Consider the following 13475-nt stretch of genomic DNA (forward strand, 5'->3'; position numbering starts at 1 on the left):
ACGGACTGGGTGACACGCGACCTTTGAGCATCACAGTCCTTCTGAGCACACTCACGAAATTCACACTTAACACACTCAATGAGTGTATCACTTCACGCTATGAAGGAGCTAGAAACAACAGCCCCTATGTGGTAGATTAAAACTTCCTGCTCTCCCTGCCCCTGCTCTTCCAACCACTGAAGGCAGGGGATGCAGGAGGAGAGGGAAGATCTTAGGAGTAATTGTTCTCAAGCCTCTCTTGGAGAAAAATAGGGAGCCCGGGAATTTGGCCCCTAGTTTCATCCTGAGCCATACCTCCCAGTTTTTCCCTTCTGTGTCAACAGCTTTTCAGAGCAACAAGGACAGGCCAGCCTGTGCCTTCTGGTCACTCCCCTGGGGAACCAAATATTCAGAGGAAGGTGGGAGGCAGCAGAGAGGCAGCTGGAGCCATGGTGGGCCGTCTGTCATCCTGCCTGCCACCCACTCTTCCCACTTTGGTCTAGCTTCCTGCTGCTGTATAGGCAGCTGAGCCTTCAGGTTCCACGGAGCATGTACCCTCTGGAAAATATATATAATTTACTAACCAGCTGGGGCTCTTTTTTTTTTTTAACCCCAGGAGCTGGAAATGATAAAACACTCCCCAGGCCTCTCCTCTCTGAGTTAAATTATGTTTTTGTACTTACACTTTTTCATATTTTGTCTTTTGATTTATTTCCTTTCTCCAGAGGGAACACTCCCTCCTGCGCAAAGCTAAACAGGCAGGTCCTCAATTCGTCCTCTCTGAATGGCAGCCACATATTTTTCATGTTGGACAGCAGCTTTATAATCCTGGCTTTTGAGTTCTATCTACCGGGCAGAAGCCGACCTGGGACAATAGCTTGCAGCCTTTTTATAAGAGATCAAGGTCGAAGCATGTGTTGGAGAGAGTCTCTGGGCTTCCTTGGACAGAGATCTGCTCTGTTCTCTCAACTCTTCCCCTCTCCTCCTCTCTGGTTCCTCCCTCGCCCTTTCTCTCACCTGTGGTAAATGATTATAAAAAAAAAAAAATGAGCCGTAATCACTCTTCAACTTTAGAAAACAAGGCTGCTTATGAGAATTTTTGAAATTTTCTGTTTTTCAACCAAAACTCTTGGATCTTTCTGCAAATCTACAAGACTGAGATCCAACAGATTCTGTTTTGCTTGGGATTGAACTTAGGGGCTCACATATGCTGGCACCCCGGCTGGGAATCCAGCAAGGATTTTGATGACAATTTGTGGAATGGTTCTTGACACAGAAGAAGGCTTTCCCCTTTGCGGCGTCTGCCCTTTGGTTTTAGAAATATCTAAATGGGGTTTGGATTACTGTATTCTAGGAGCAAATGGCTTGGCCAATCCTCGTGATTTCTTGATCCCTGTTGCCTGGTATGAAGATCGTCAAGTGCCAGGTGGCTACACTGTGATTAATAAATACCAAGGCAAGCTGTTTGCTTCCAAACAGGTAAAGTACGACTGTTGGTAGTCAGGGCTAAATGTGGAGTTATGAAGCACCAGTTAAAAGCCAACCCTCAACATTAGGTACATTACACGCGTCTTTTTGTCTATTCTTTGTTTGTTTGTTTGTTTTTCTAGGTGGGACTTCTCTGTAGCTTTGGAGCCTGTCCTGGAACTCGCTCTGTAGACCAGGCCATCCTCAAACTCACAGAGATCCTCCTGCCTCTGCCTCCAGAGTGCTGGGATTAAAGGTGTGCACCACCACTGCCCAGCACATCCTTTCGTCTTTATCACACTACTAAGATACTGCAAATTACATACTGCTTGCCTTCCTAGTCATGAAAATAGGTCAGATAGCGATAATTAATCACCCATGTCCCAGTAAGTGATAGAACCAGGGTTAAAACCCCCAACTGTTAGACGCTAGAGGTGATGCTCTTTCTACCATCTAGCAATGGAAATTTGGCACTATGCAGGTCTCTGGAAACGACATGAGGAACATGCCATAGAGACCACCTAATATGTTCTGAAAAAGAAGCTGAATCACCACAAAGATCAGCCAAGATTGATATTCCTCAATGACAACCTCATTTCAAATACAAGTGATTGGTCGTTGATCTAAAACAAAGAGAATTTGCTAATTAACTTCAATTATCCCAGAGACCTAGTAAACTCAGAACATGAAATCACAGGCAATAATATAAAATTAATTCTGAGAGATGGCAATATTCTGTCCTTTCTGAAAGAGTATCATATGAAAAAAACAATATATAATCTATGCTATAATACTATATGACTTCTTGTTCACTTTTTTTTTTTTTTTTGAGACAAGGTCTCATGTAGCCCAGTTTGGCCTTGAATTTTCCTTGTAGCTGGGGGTGACTTTGAACTCCTGACCCTCCTGCTTCTATCTCCCAAGAAAGGATATTTCAAGTGTGCTCCATCATGCCAGGCTATTATTATGTGTTATTATTTAACTTCTTGAGAGCAGAGTGTTAGAACAGATTAATCATATAATGAAAGGTACCCAAATAGCCCTTCTGTTGCTATTGTCTGCTTTATTGTTTTATTTGTCTGATTTGTTGTCTGCATTTGCCTGGTACATGTTATTTTCCTTGACTAGCACCAAAGGCCATGCCAACCAGCAGAGACTAACTAGTCGGAAACTTCAGCTTAAGCCCTGGAGCAAACAGTCATGTGTCATCCTCATGTTCTCTGGGTTGGGATTTTTCAGAAGTTGTTCAGAGACCATTTGTATAGAAAGCCACAGAAAGCCTTGTTTAAGATGCTTGTACCTACATGAATTCCACAGAAGCCTTGTTTAAGATGCTTATGCCTACATGAATTCTCTCACCTGACAAAAAGCGTTAACCTCTGGGGGATCTGAAGAACAAATCTGCATGAACTTTAAGTATGCTCCCCAGACTATTATTATTTAACACTCATGTAGTGTGGAGGAGCAGCGGGCTGTGTCCTGCCACCCGGCTAGCTTTACCCGAAATAATTGCACGGAAACTGTATTCTTTTAAACACTGCTTGGCCCATTAGCTCTAGCCTCTTACTGGCTAATTCTCACATCTTGATTAACCCATCTCTATTAATGTGTGTAGCACCACGAGGTGGTGGCTCACCAGGAAAGATCTTAACCTACGTCTGCATTGGAGAGGAGAATCATGGCGACTGCCTGACTCGGCTTCTTTCTCCCAGCATTCTGTTCTGTCTACTCCGCCTACCTAATTTTCTGTCCTATCAAAGGCCAAGCAGTTTCTTTATTAATTAACCAATGAAAGCAACAGATAGACAAATGACCCTCCTCCATCACACTCAGTTGATAAAGGGCCTCCTTTCTGGCAGTGGCCAGCAGCTGCTGTAGAAAGAAAGCTTTCTACTTCCCAGGGGACCCTTGTGATGGTCCCACTGGACCATTCTCCTCTGCTATGGTCTGTATCCTTGGAGAGTGACATTTGTCCACAGAGTAGCCTGAGCTCCTTAGTCTACTGTCTGTTGTTTGGTTCAACTGGAAGAAACTTGATGACAGGAGAGAGGATAGTTGGACATTTCTTCATCGCTTCCTCCCTATTGAAGACATGAATAGGGCCTGGTCTGTCTCCTGTTGAGTGGTCTCAGTGTGGAGAGTCAGTTCATTGCAACTTGTAAAAGCTGATGTGCACACATCTGCACCACCCTGGGTTTCAGCAGCGTCATATTGGGACTCAAAACCAGGCACTCAACATTGTTTCTTTGTGTTTTTCTTTTCACCAAAAAAATATATTATTGGGGAAGATAAATATCATAGTGAGAATATTCATAACATAGATATCAGGAAATACTATAAATCAGAGCTTTGTTTCCCCCAAAGAACTAGCTACAAATATTTACAAATAGACTTTTCTTCATGGTTCTGACTCCTGCCGGCATCCTATAACAGTACTTTCCCTTCTTTTTCTCATGACTAGGAATGCCAATGCCTTCCCACTGTGGTAAGACTCAGGAACCTCAACACTTCTAATCATTCCACTTAGCCCTAACCATGCTTTTGCCATAGTCTTTTCCCTCAAATCTTTTCTTCGTTCTCAAGAATATCATAATTACAAAGACATATGATCATATTCAGCCCCATTTCCCCCTTTTCCTCTCCCTATATCCCCTTCAACACATGTAACTTCCAACTTCACACCTTTTCACTTTTTTATTGTTTATACCCCCTAATTACAGTTAGTGCTACCTATATGTGCATGCATGTAGGACCACCCACAGGAACATGGGTATCCTACCAGTGACACATCTTCAGTGCCTGGAGGCCTGGAGATCATCTACGCCATTTATATCAGAATTTTGGCTAGCTTGCTCTTATGCATATCTTGCTGCTATGAGTTTATTAGTTTGACAGCCATGTCATATCTAGAAGGCAATATTTCCCTATATTCCTTCCCATCTCCCAACTCTTATATTATTTCTGCCTCCTCTTCTTTCAAAATGGTCCTTGAGCCTTGGTCTGTCCCATTTACGGCTGAGCATCTCTTATTCTCAGTATTTTGACCAGCAATATACCCTGAACTTTAGAATATTCTTTATCAGATCCTCCTTCTGGATTAGATGCACAGTACCCATGAGGAAGATAATAATACCATAGCCCCAAAGTGATCTCCTACCCCAGATGAAACAGAGCACGGTGTTAATGTCATTCTGAAATCTCAAACATGTAGACTGGGACTTTTCACAGTGTCTTCTTCCACAAGCTCAACAGCAGACCCTGTGTCTATGAGAACTTCCTTTAGACTGCAAAATCCTGGAGAAATAGCACAGCAAGTGCCTGCTGCACCAGGAAGCAGAGGGAAGCCCAGATTGTTTGAGAATTGCTGGCATCTACAGATTCCTACAGTTAAGTTAAAAATTGAGAAAGTACCTCTTGATGAGTGTGCTAGGCTTCAGCTGTACGCGTGACAGGCCTGACAGCTGCAGCCTCTGAACTGGAAAGGGGGTTAACGACAAAGTGAGGACCTAGGAGAGGGTGTGCGAAGCAACTGCAGAATGATTATGAGCTACGATGCTCCCAAAGGATGGTCTAGTTAAATTTAGAACAATAGCAAATAAAAAGAGTTATGTCAGTAAGTACCGTAAGTCTACAGCTACGGAAATATCACACCCTAAGACCATGCTCTCCTGGTTTTCTGTGATTAGAATGTCTCCCCATTCAATGTTGTGGCCTGGCACGGAAACTATACGCCCTACAAGTACAACCTAGAGAACTTCATGGTGATCAATGCAGTGGCCTTTGACCATGCGGTAAGTCTGGGCCATGCAGGAACCCTGGGGACCGGACAGCCCTTGAATGGGAGGGATCCAGAGTATACCTGTGGACAGTCACAGAGCTAAGGTTCTCAAGGTCATCCTTGCACAGCCTCAACAAGGTCACCTGCCCTTTGGTGAAGGAAACATTCCAGGGCAAATGAGGAAGCCAGGAAATACCCAACCTAACTTACTTTACTTCAATGTAATCACAACTCTCACGGATGGGAAAAGGAAAACCTGCTAATGCTAATGTTGAAGGCAAGAGGGAGGGTCGTTTACAGACCTGGCCACCTTGCAAACGTGGGGCGTGTACTCTGCTCTGGCTGCCTCCCTGCTCCACAACCTTCTGGCTGTGGTTGACTATGAAGAGCAAGGGAGCCCTCTTGTAAAGTTATGCAAAGGTTGAACACTTGATTCTTTTTTTAAAGTCCAATGTTTGAATTTAGTCATATTTTTTAGTCAATTAGGGGGCCAAGGATAGGTCCCTGGTCTACCATACAGGCTCCCGAGAGCCCAGATAAAGTGCTAGTTCTGCGACCCTGACGGGAAGCTCATTCTGTAGTGTACTTCATAATAGATTAACTTAACCCACAAGCTGAGGGATAATTGGGGCAGAAGCCAGAGAGTCAGGGATAGAAGGATTACTCTGAACCAATTCAGTTTCTCTCTAGGGGGCCCAGACTACCTTTCTGAACAACAGTGAATCTTAATAAAACCAAAGGGGAAAAAGAAAATCAAGATTCCAAGCCCAAAGCATTGTGAAGAAGTATCCTGAGCCCTTGGTAAAGCTCTATTTGAGCCTTCCTACCTTGTCTTTCTTTTAATAGTTTCCGACCATTTCCCCTGACGAAAGGAAAAACGATAACTTCCAGCAAGAAGAATTGGGTCGACTTTTTGTTTTATTCATGGTTTTGTGTTTTGTTTTGGTTTTCATTTGAATTTACAGAGATTCACTCTTCTCTGTACTGCTGGGGTGGTTATCTCCCCTAAATTCAGTCTGATCACCGCTGTGGAAAACCTTTGCAGGCTCCCCATGATTTAGGATTAAGTCTGAGCTTGAAAGTGTGGCATTTGGTACTCCTCACCATCTGGCCCTGAGTACCGCATCTCACTCCTCCTTCATCCTTCACCGCATCCCTCCGGCTTTAACCTTCCCCTGCTTTACAAAAGTTCAGTGGACCTTGATATCTTTTCTATTTTCCCTGATAAAATCCCTCCCTCTGTTCCTCTTTTCTCCCCCACCTTTCTTTTGTTCACTTTTAAAGAGTTAGCTCAAGTCATAGGCCTTTGAAGCTTTCCCTGATCCTGTCACGGGAGATGAAGAAGGGTGGCGCCACCAGGAGACGGCTGGCGGTCACCAGAATGCACTGCATAAATGCATGAAGCCATCAAAGAGCAAATTCAACAGAGTTATTTTGAAAAAGAAGTAGCCAGGTTCTCCTTTCCCCAATTAAAGTTAAAGGAGTAGAGAATAGATTCCCAATCTCTGAATCTCCTGGTGTCAGCACTGCTTCTGATAGTGACACAGATATCAATCACATCGAATCTTGGTCTTTCCACCTAGGAGTCTAGAGTTCTTGGAAAAAGTATAATCTCGTCCTTCTGAGAGTCAATCAAGGAGTCAATCAAGAGTCAGAAAATTAATTAATTTTAACCAGTTCTCAGGTTTTTCCCGCCTGTGGACACCATCTGGACTCTGATGCCCTGCCTCCCCAAGAAGCATCCTGACCTCTACCCTAGGATGTGGATGCTGTTTTGTTTGTTCCCCAATCTTCTCTGAGCAGCACCAAGCTCCCCGCCACTCAGCCTGGGGGTAGAAGAAGTCAGGCACTCTCGCTGTCCGTGCTGGAGGGTAATAGGGCGCTCCTAATGTAGACTCAGCAGGCTAAGACCTCAGCTGCCGGTCCTTTTACCCGGCGTGAATGCATTTTGCTTCCATCACAGCAAGAAGGCAGCCACATGAATGATTACTCCACTTCAATCAGAGCCCAAATATCTAAGTCTGATCTGGGTCACTTAATCAGAAAGTGTCACTTGAAAACACCTTCCTGTGCAGGTGACAAGCTGTCATGGCTCAGTCCCCTCCCAGGCGTCTTACCTTCAGTCTCTCCTTATGTGTTCACAGGATCCTTCCATTTTCACAGTGCTCACGGCCAAGTCTACCCGACCTGGAGTGGCCATTGCTGACTTTGTCATCTTCCCACCTCGGTGGGGCGTGGCAAATAAGACCTTCCGGCCTCCTTATTACCACAGTAAGTGTCTGTCTTACCAGAATACCGCTGGACACTAGGAACGGCAAAGTAATGAGGCCCTGGGGACAATGGCCAGGTTGTTTCTGAACCCCCTGACATGCCTTGAGTTTAGAATCCGGCCTCTCAGGCTACTCTTGGGCTTTAAGAGCCTCCAACCTCACAGTATCTGCAGGGGGATTCGTGGACTGAAGCTGGCTCCTGTTCCTCTGGCTCGAAAGAGAGACAGAAAGGTTGGAAGCCTGTGAAGTGAGACCGTGCATTTCAGATCTTTATAAAGGGTGGGGAGTAGTTTGTTTGGGGGAAACTACTTAAATCCGATCCGAGAACAAGTAAAATGTTCCTTATTTAATTATTTGACAAAACAAAGCAGACAGCGATCAAAACTGGGAGATCAACTATTCTGGAAGATGGGAGTGTTGTTAATGAATTGTTTTCTTTGACAGTTTCATATGTGTGTATAACACGTTCTGACTGCCCTCACCCCCACCCTTTCTCATCTCCCCCATCCCCCGTACACCCCCTCATCTCTATTGATTTCTATCCCACAGTACATTCTGGTTTTTATTTTTTTGGATTTTCAAGACAGGGTTTCTTTGTGTAATAGCCCTGGTTGTCCTGGAACTGACTCTTGTAGACCAGGCTGGCCTCAGAACTCACGAAGATCCAAAGAGCCGCCTGTCTCTTCCTCCCGAGTGCTGGGATTAAAGGCCTGCACCACCACTGCCTACCCAGCCCACATTCCATTCTTTTTGTTTAATTTGTGTCCACCAGAGTTTGACCAAGACCTTCTCTATGACCTTGGGATTGAAACTACTCATTGGAGTCTGGGGGTAGACCAGTTGGTACAAAACTGAAGACAATGGCTGACCATCATGGAATCATGAAGTTGACTCCCTTTACCTGTACCCTCCATGAGTGGCTTATAGTTCAGCAGTAAGGGATCATTTCCCATTAGCCCCCCAGAATCCATGACTGACCATTGAGAGGGCCTCTCCCTGATCTATGACTGACCACTAAGCATGCCTGCCATTTGTGGGCCTTACACAAGTAACTGAAGCTCCTATGAGTTCCTAACTACATTGCCGTTCTGTATGTGGAGGATGGTGTTTATTAATCTACCTCCTATCTTCCAGCTTCTATATTACTTTACTCTGTCTTCCCACAACATCCCTTGAGCCTTAGCAGGGATAATATAAACACTTGCTTTAGGCTTCAGCTCCCATTTTCCACATATTTTCAGCATCTTGACAGCCAATGAGACTCTGAGTTCACCAGTGTCCACCGCAAACAGAAGCTTCTTTGAATGGGGTTGAGGGCAGTTTCTGTCTGAGAAATGAGCACGGATATTTAGAAGGAAATTTGATGTTATGGTTATGTAGTTAAATGTCAGTAGTAACTTTCCTTGCAGGGCCTATGACTTCCCAAGGCTTGGGTTTTGACCAGACTTCCAGAACCAAGCAAAGGATCATTCTATGACACAGGTCTCACATCTAGAGAGCAGTTGGTTACCCCATGATAGTCATGCCACTACTGCACGAATAGGCACATTTCACCAGCAGGTTGATGGTGCAGAGCTGGTAGAATTGGTAGAAATCACTAACGGGTAAGACCATTTGATAGCTTTTCTTCCCCTCCCCACCAGTCACCAGCACAAAGAAGAAGGTGAGTCGAACAAGTTCAGTTTTATTTTATTTGTATTATTAAGACTAATGATTGTTGGCAGGTTTGTAAGGCCCTAATATAAGTTTTTTTAAAGTATTAACTTATTTGGGTTATAACAGCAGAGATAGATAATATCAATTATCTCCTTCTCTTTCCCTGAAGATGAGACTGACTCGGGGAAGGAAGCCATTCTCCAGGTCTCACAGTTAGTTGAGTGGCAGGGTCAGGATTAAATTGCAGATTGTCTGATGCCAAAGCAGACACATGTGACTGCTAATTGATGCAGCTAGTGCTGTGGCCTGTGCATAATCCACGTCTAGAAATATTTATACAGTCAGTGAATGCATTACCAAGAGTACACTGCAGCTGTGTTTAATGCAGTTGACATTTTTAATTTTGCAAATTAAACAGGTCAAGGTACAATTCTGCTTTCAGGAGGATTTTACATTTTTTTGAACATAGAGGGCTGGAAAGGCTGTGATGTGCATTTTCAGCTGGAACAGTCTAGAAAACAAATCATTTTCCATAGTCAACCAGAGAACCTTCTGTGTATATGAGTTCCTCTCTGTAACAGCTCCCAGGTACCAGAGCTTCATGGTGGACAGATGCACTGAATAGGCAGTTTAAGCATCTGTGAGGGTGGGGAAGTAAGGCTTTCGGATGAAAGAGGGCCACTTCACAGTCAGATGACAGCCAGCGCGCCCCTTCAAGGTCACCATCAAGAGTACCCTTTCCCTTTCAAGTTTATTCTCAAGCTTCTCTCCTCCAGAGTTTAATTCGTTGGCTTTAAAGTAGAAACTCAGAGGCTGCCCTTTGAACTAGGACACCAGAGGCTTCTGACCCAGAGGTCTACAGACTTTCTGTTGAGAGCAGGGGTGGAGGGCTCGTCTCCCCTCCTAGGTAGAGGGACAAAAACTGCACTGCTGTGCTCCGGGCTCCCGGGTCACTCCTTAATCTCCTTTGTACTGCAGAGCGCCTGAAACAGTGGTCTTTGCGAAACGCCTCCTATGATGTTTTTAATGACTTGTCCCCAAATACCATCTCATAAAGATGTGGTGCCGTGAGTTAGTTTGGGAAAAAAAAAAACACACAGAACCCAAAGTTAGAAATTAGTTTTATCAGTGATATGAAAATATCGCTGTAGCGATACTCCAAATCTTTGTTACTTTGATGTGACTTTAAGGGGAACTGGAGAATTATTTCTGTAGAAATATTGCCTCTAGTCATTTTAATGCACCTGAGTCAACTAGATCCAGCTTTAATCAGGAAGGCAAAGTCTACCTTCCCACTGTCCTTTGAAACATCAAAAGCGATGTAGAATATCTTCACCCAACTCATTGCTAACTAAATTCACATTCAGATCAAAACCAAACTCTGTCCTGCTCTCTTCTTAAAATTAAACTGTGAAGGTGACCCTGGCGACACGTAGTGCAGCTAGGAATGTGACTGCAGACTGAAGCTCCGTGCAGAACTGTTCTTAAATCACAGTGTCTTAGCTGGGCGGTGGTGGTGCACGCCTTTAATCCCAGCACTCGGGAGGCAGAGGCAGGCGGATCTCTGTGAGTTCAAGGCCAGCCTGGTGTACAAGAGCTAGTTCCAGGACAGCTCCAAAGCTACAGAGAAACCCTGTCTTGTAACCCCCTACCCCCCCAAAAAAGGAAAAGACAGTTCAGTTTCTTAGGGCTTCCATTTAAAATTTCTTCCTTTACCTGCTTTCGGAGACTCATGTGGGGTTATGATCTGGGCCTCACTTTCTCCTCAGGGTTGCCACCTGTTTACCGTTAGGACCTGGAGCAGTGTGTTGTGTAGGTGGCAGGGGATGGGTGACTGCTCAGTTGATTGTAGAAGTATTGTGGTACCTGCTTGTATTTCACATGGAGAGAAGAAGGACATGGCCCTGGCCTGTCAAGTGTTTGACTTTGCAAGGACTGTCACTTCAATGTCACATGCCCAGCACCTTCTGTCTTCCCACGGGACAGACAAGGAGCAGCTTTGAGCAGGTCATTTCTTAACCCTCTGTGTACCACAGTAGTTAGAATAGTATCTCTATATTCTGAGTACGGGTGGAGGGCAAGCAAGTGGCGGGGGAAGCAGGCAGATGACTGGGTTGGCAGAGGTGGAAAGGTATTTGCATTTACCCAGGTGTCAGATTTCTTTCATTCTTGCTCTTAGGTTTCCGTCTTGTTGAGAAAGAGTTTTATTTCAACAAAAATAAAATGCCAAAAGAAAGGAAGCATAGTGGGCTTTGTCAAATTCCATGTGACTCCTGAAGGCGATGTAAAAATGTCCACTTAATTATAAAAAAATAATAACACTGAGAGCTATTCAATAACAAGATAGGTTGCTCCATAGAGCCTTCCATTCATTGAAGGCATGCAAGCAAAGCCTAGGGAGAAATCCATAAGGAATCATGTAGAAATGCCCTCTGTCTGGAGTAGAAAGGATTATTTCCAAAGTTCAGATTTCGGGGTCCAGAGAACAGAAGAATAAGATTCTATCCTGTTCAGATTCGGTTATCTGTTATGATGAATCACTGTTTTACAGAAACCAAGCATCTGCCTCATAGCTTATCACTTGATAATGGATTGCAGGTCTAGAGCTGGTCCTCTGTCATTACCTACACACACACACACACACACACACACACACACACACCACTTTGTTCTAGACTGGGAACCAGAAATGTGGTGAAACCATGTACTATTGTGGAATTCTTTGGTGAATTTGAGATATGAGACCTGAAAATCTAGAAGAAATACTATTTTTTCATGGGTCTAGCCTTGGATAATAAAAATACCACTGCTTCAACCTTCCCAGGGAACTGCATGAGTGAATTCATGGGACTCATCAAAGGTCACTATGAGGCAAAGCAAGGTGGATTCCTGCCAGGGGGAGGCAGCCTGCACAGTGCCATGACCCCTCACGGTCCGGATGCAGACTGCTTTGAGAAGGCCAGCAAGGCCCAGTTGGCACCTGAGCGGATTGCTGATGGTACCATGGTAAGCAGCCTGATGCATCAGGGGCCTGCCTCTGGGCTCTGAAACTTCAGTAGAGGAAAGCAGCTCTTTTCTGTCTCTCTGAAGTCACAGAGGTGGAGTGGGGGAGGGTTTTGTGTCTATGTGTGCACGTTAGAAGTCCACATATATACAGCCGAATGCACCCTAGACTTCTGGTATGAAAGCGTCGGAGTTTGACAGGGAGTCAGACCAGTTCAAATCCCAGCTCTTAATTCCTACGTAAACTCGCCATGCTTCATTTTCCCATCTGTAGAGTGGATATAGTATCCAACCCAGAGGACACCTGCGAGTTATAATGGAGTGTTCAGTAACTTTAAATGCAAGGAAGCATTCTTAATACTCTTTGAAGGGTCTTGCTGTATTTAAATGCAGCCCTGTCCCAGAGTATTGTTTATGGGAAGCAATCCCGAGAACCACAGTAGCAGAGGAGGCAAATGTCACCTTCAGCCAGTTCAGAAAGCAAAGGAGGGTCAAGCAGTTTTTTGCCTCGCTATAGTCAGGGCTGGTGACAGCAATTCTCAGTTGCTTTTTTCATTTTCTTTGTTCTCCTTTGGCATGGGGTGAAGCTGATGGGATTTAAAGCCTGCTTTGTATTCCTCTTGTGTCCAGCTGTAAACACCGAGGCGGAACACAATTGCAGTTGGCTGCGGTACTTGATTTTATTTTATCTATTTATTTTTTGAATTCTTGGAAACAGACTTACTGGACCACAAGAAATAATTTTATGCTAAACCATATGCAGACTTGCTGCACATTTTAAAACAAATGCCTTCAATGCTACATGGTTTAACACCCACAGCACAGACCTGCTTGACAAAAAGCCTGGCTTGTACACTCCCCAGCATTAACTGTCCACCTGTCCTGTGGAGTTTGCTTTGAGGCTCGAGTCCAAAGCCAGAGCTGCTTTTACAGAGGAAGGGACACAGAGCCCTTCCTTTCTCCTTAGCCTAGGCTCCGTTACCCCTTTCGTGAGCCTCCTGGGAGCATCTTTAGGAACCTACAGCTCTGTGAGACAGTTCAATGATCTCAGGCTTTTGCCTCTGACAGCCCTTGACCATACACAATCCACCCTAGTGTTCATCAATAATCCTTGGGCCTCCAAAAGGGGTTTTGAAAGCCGTGCTATTCCGAGCAATGTTCCACAATAGTGAGGTGCAGGGCTGTTTTTCACATGCAGTAAGAATTTGAATCGAAGACCTGAATTGCTAGTGAGATGGGGCTGACTTGGGAAGGGGATTAGGATGGTAAGAGGCTGGATTTCTGGAGGTCCAGAGTATCTGGAGGGCACCCTCCACGGGCAC

General features: G+C 44.7%; 1 protein-coding gene across 1 annotated transcript in view; it reads left to right on the top strand.

Moving 5' to 3' along the window:
- Positions 1-13475, top strand: part of Hgd (homogentisate 1,2-dioxygenase) — a 48551-nt gene that overhangs the window by 33807 nt on the left and 1269 nt on the right. The window contains exons 10-13 of the mRNA XM_057765526.1: positions 1334-1458; positions 5133-5237; positions 7369-7495; positions 11975-12156. Coding sequence (XP_057621509.1) covers positions 1334-1458; positions 5133-5237; positions 7369-7495; positions 11975-12156 — 539 coding nt within the window. The remainder of the gene's footprint in view (positions 1-1333; positions 1459-5132; positions 5238-7368; positions 7496-11974; positions 12157-13475) is intronic.

The sequence above is a fragment of the Chionomys nivalis genome, chromosome 3 (assembly GCF_950005125.1).
Source record: "Chionomys nivalis chromosome 3, mChiNiv1.1, whole genome shotgun sequence".
Lineage (NCBI taxonomy): Eukaryota > Metazoa > Chordata > Mammalia > Rodentia > Cricetidae > Chionomys > Chionomys nivalis.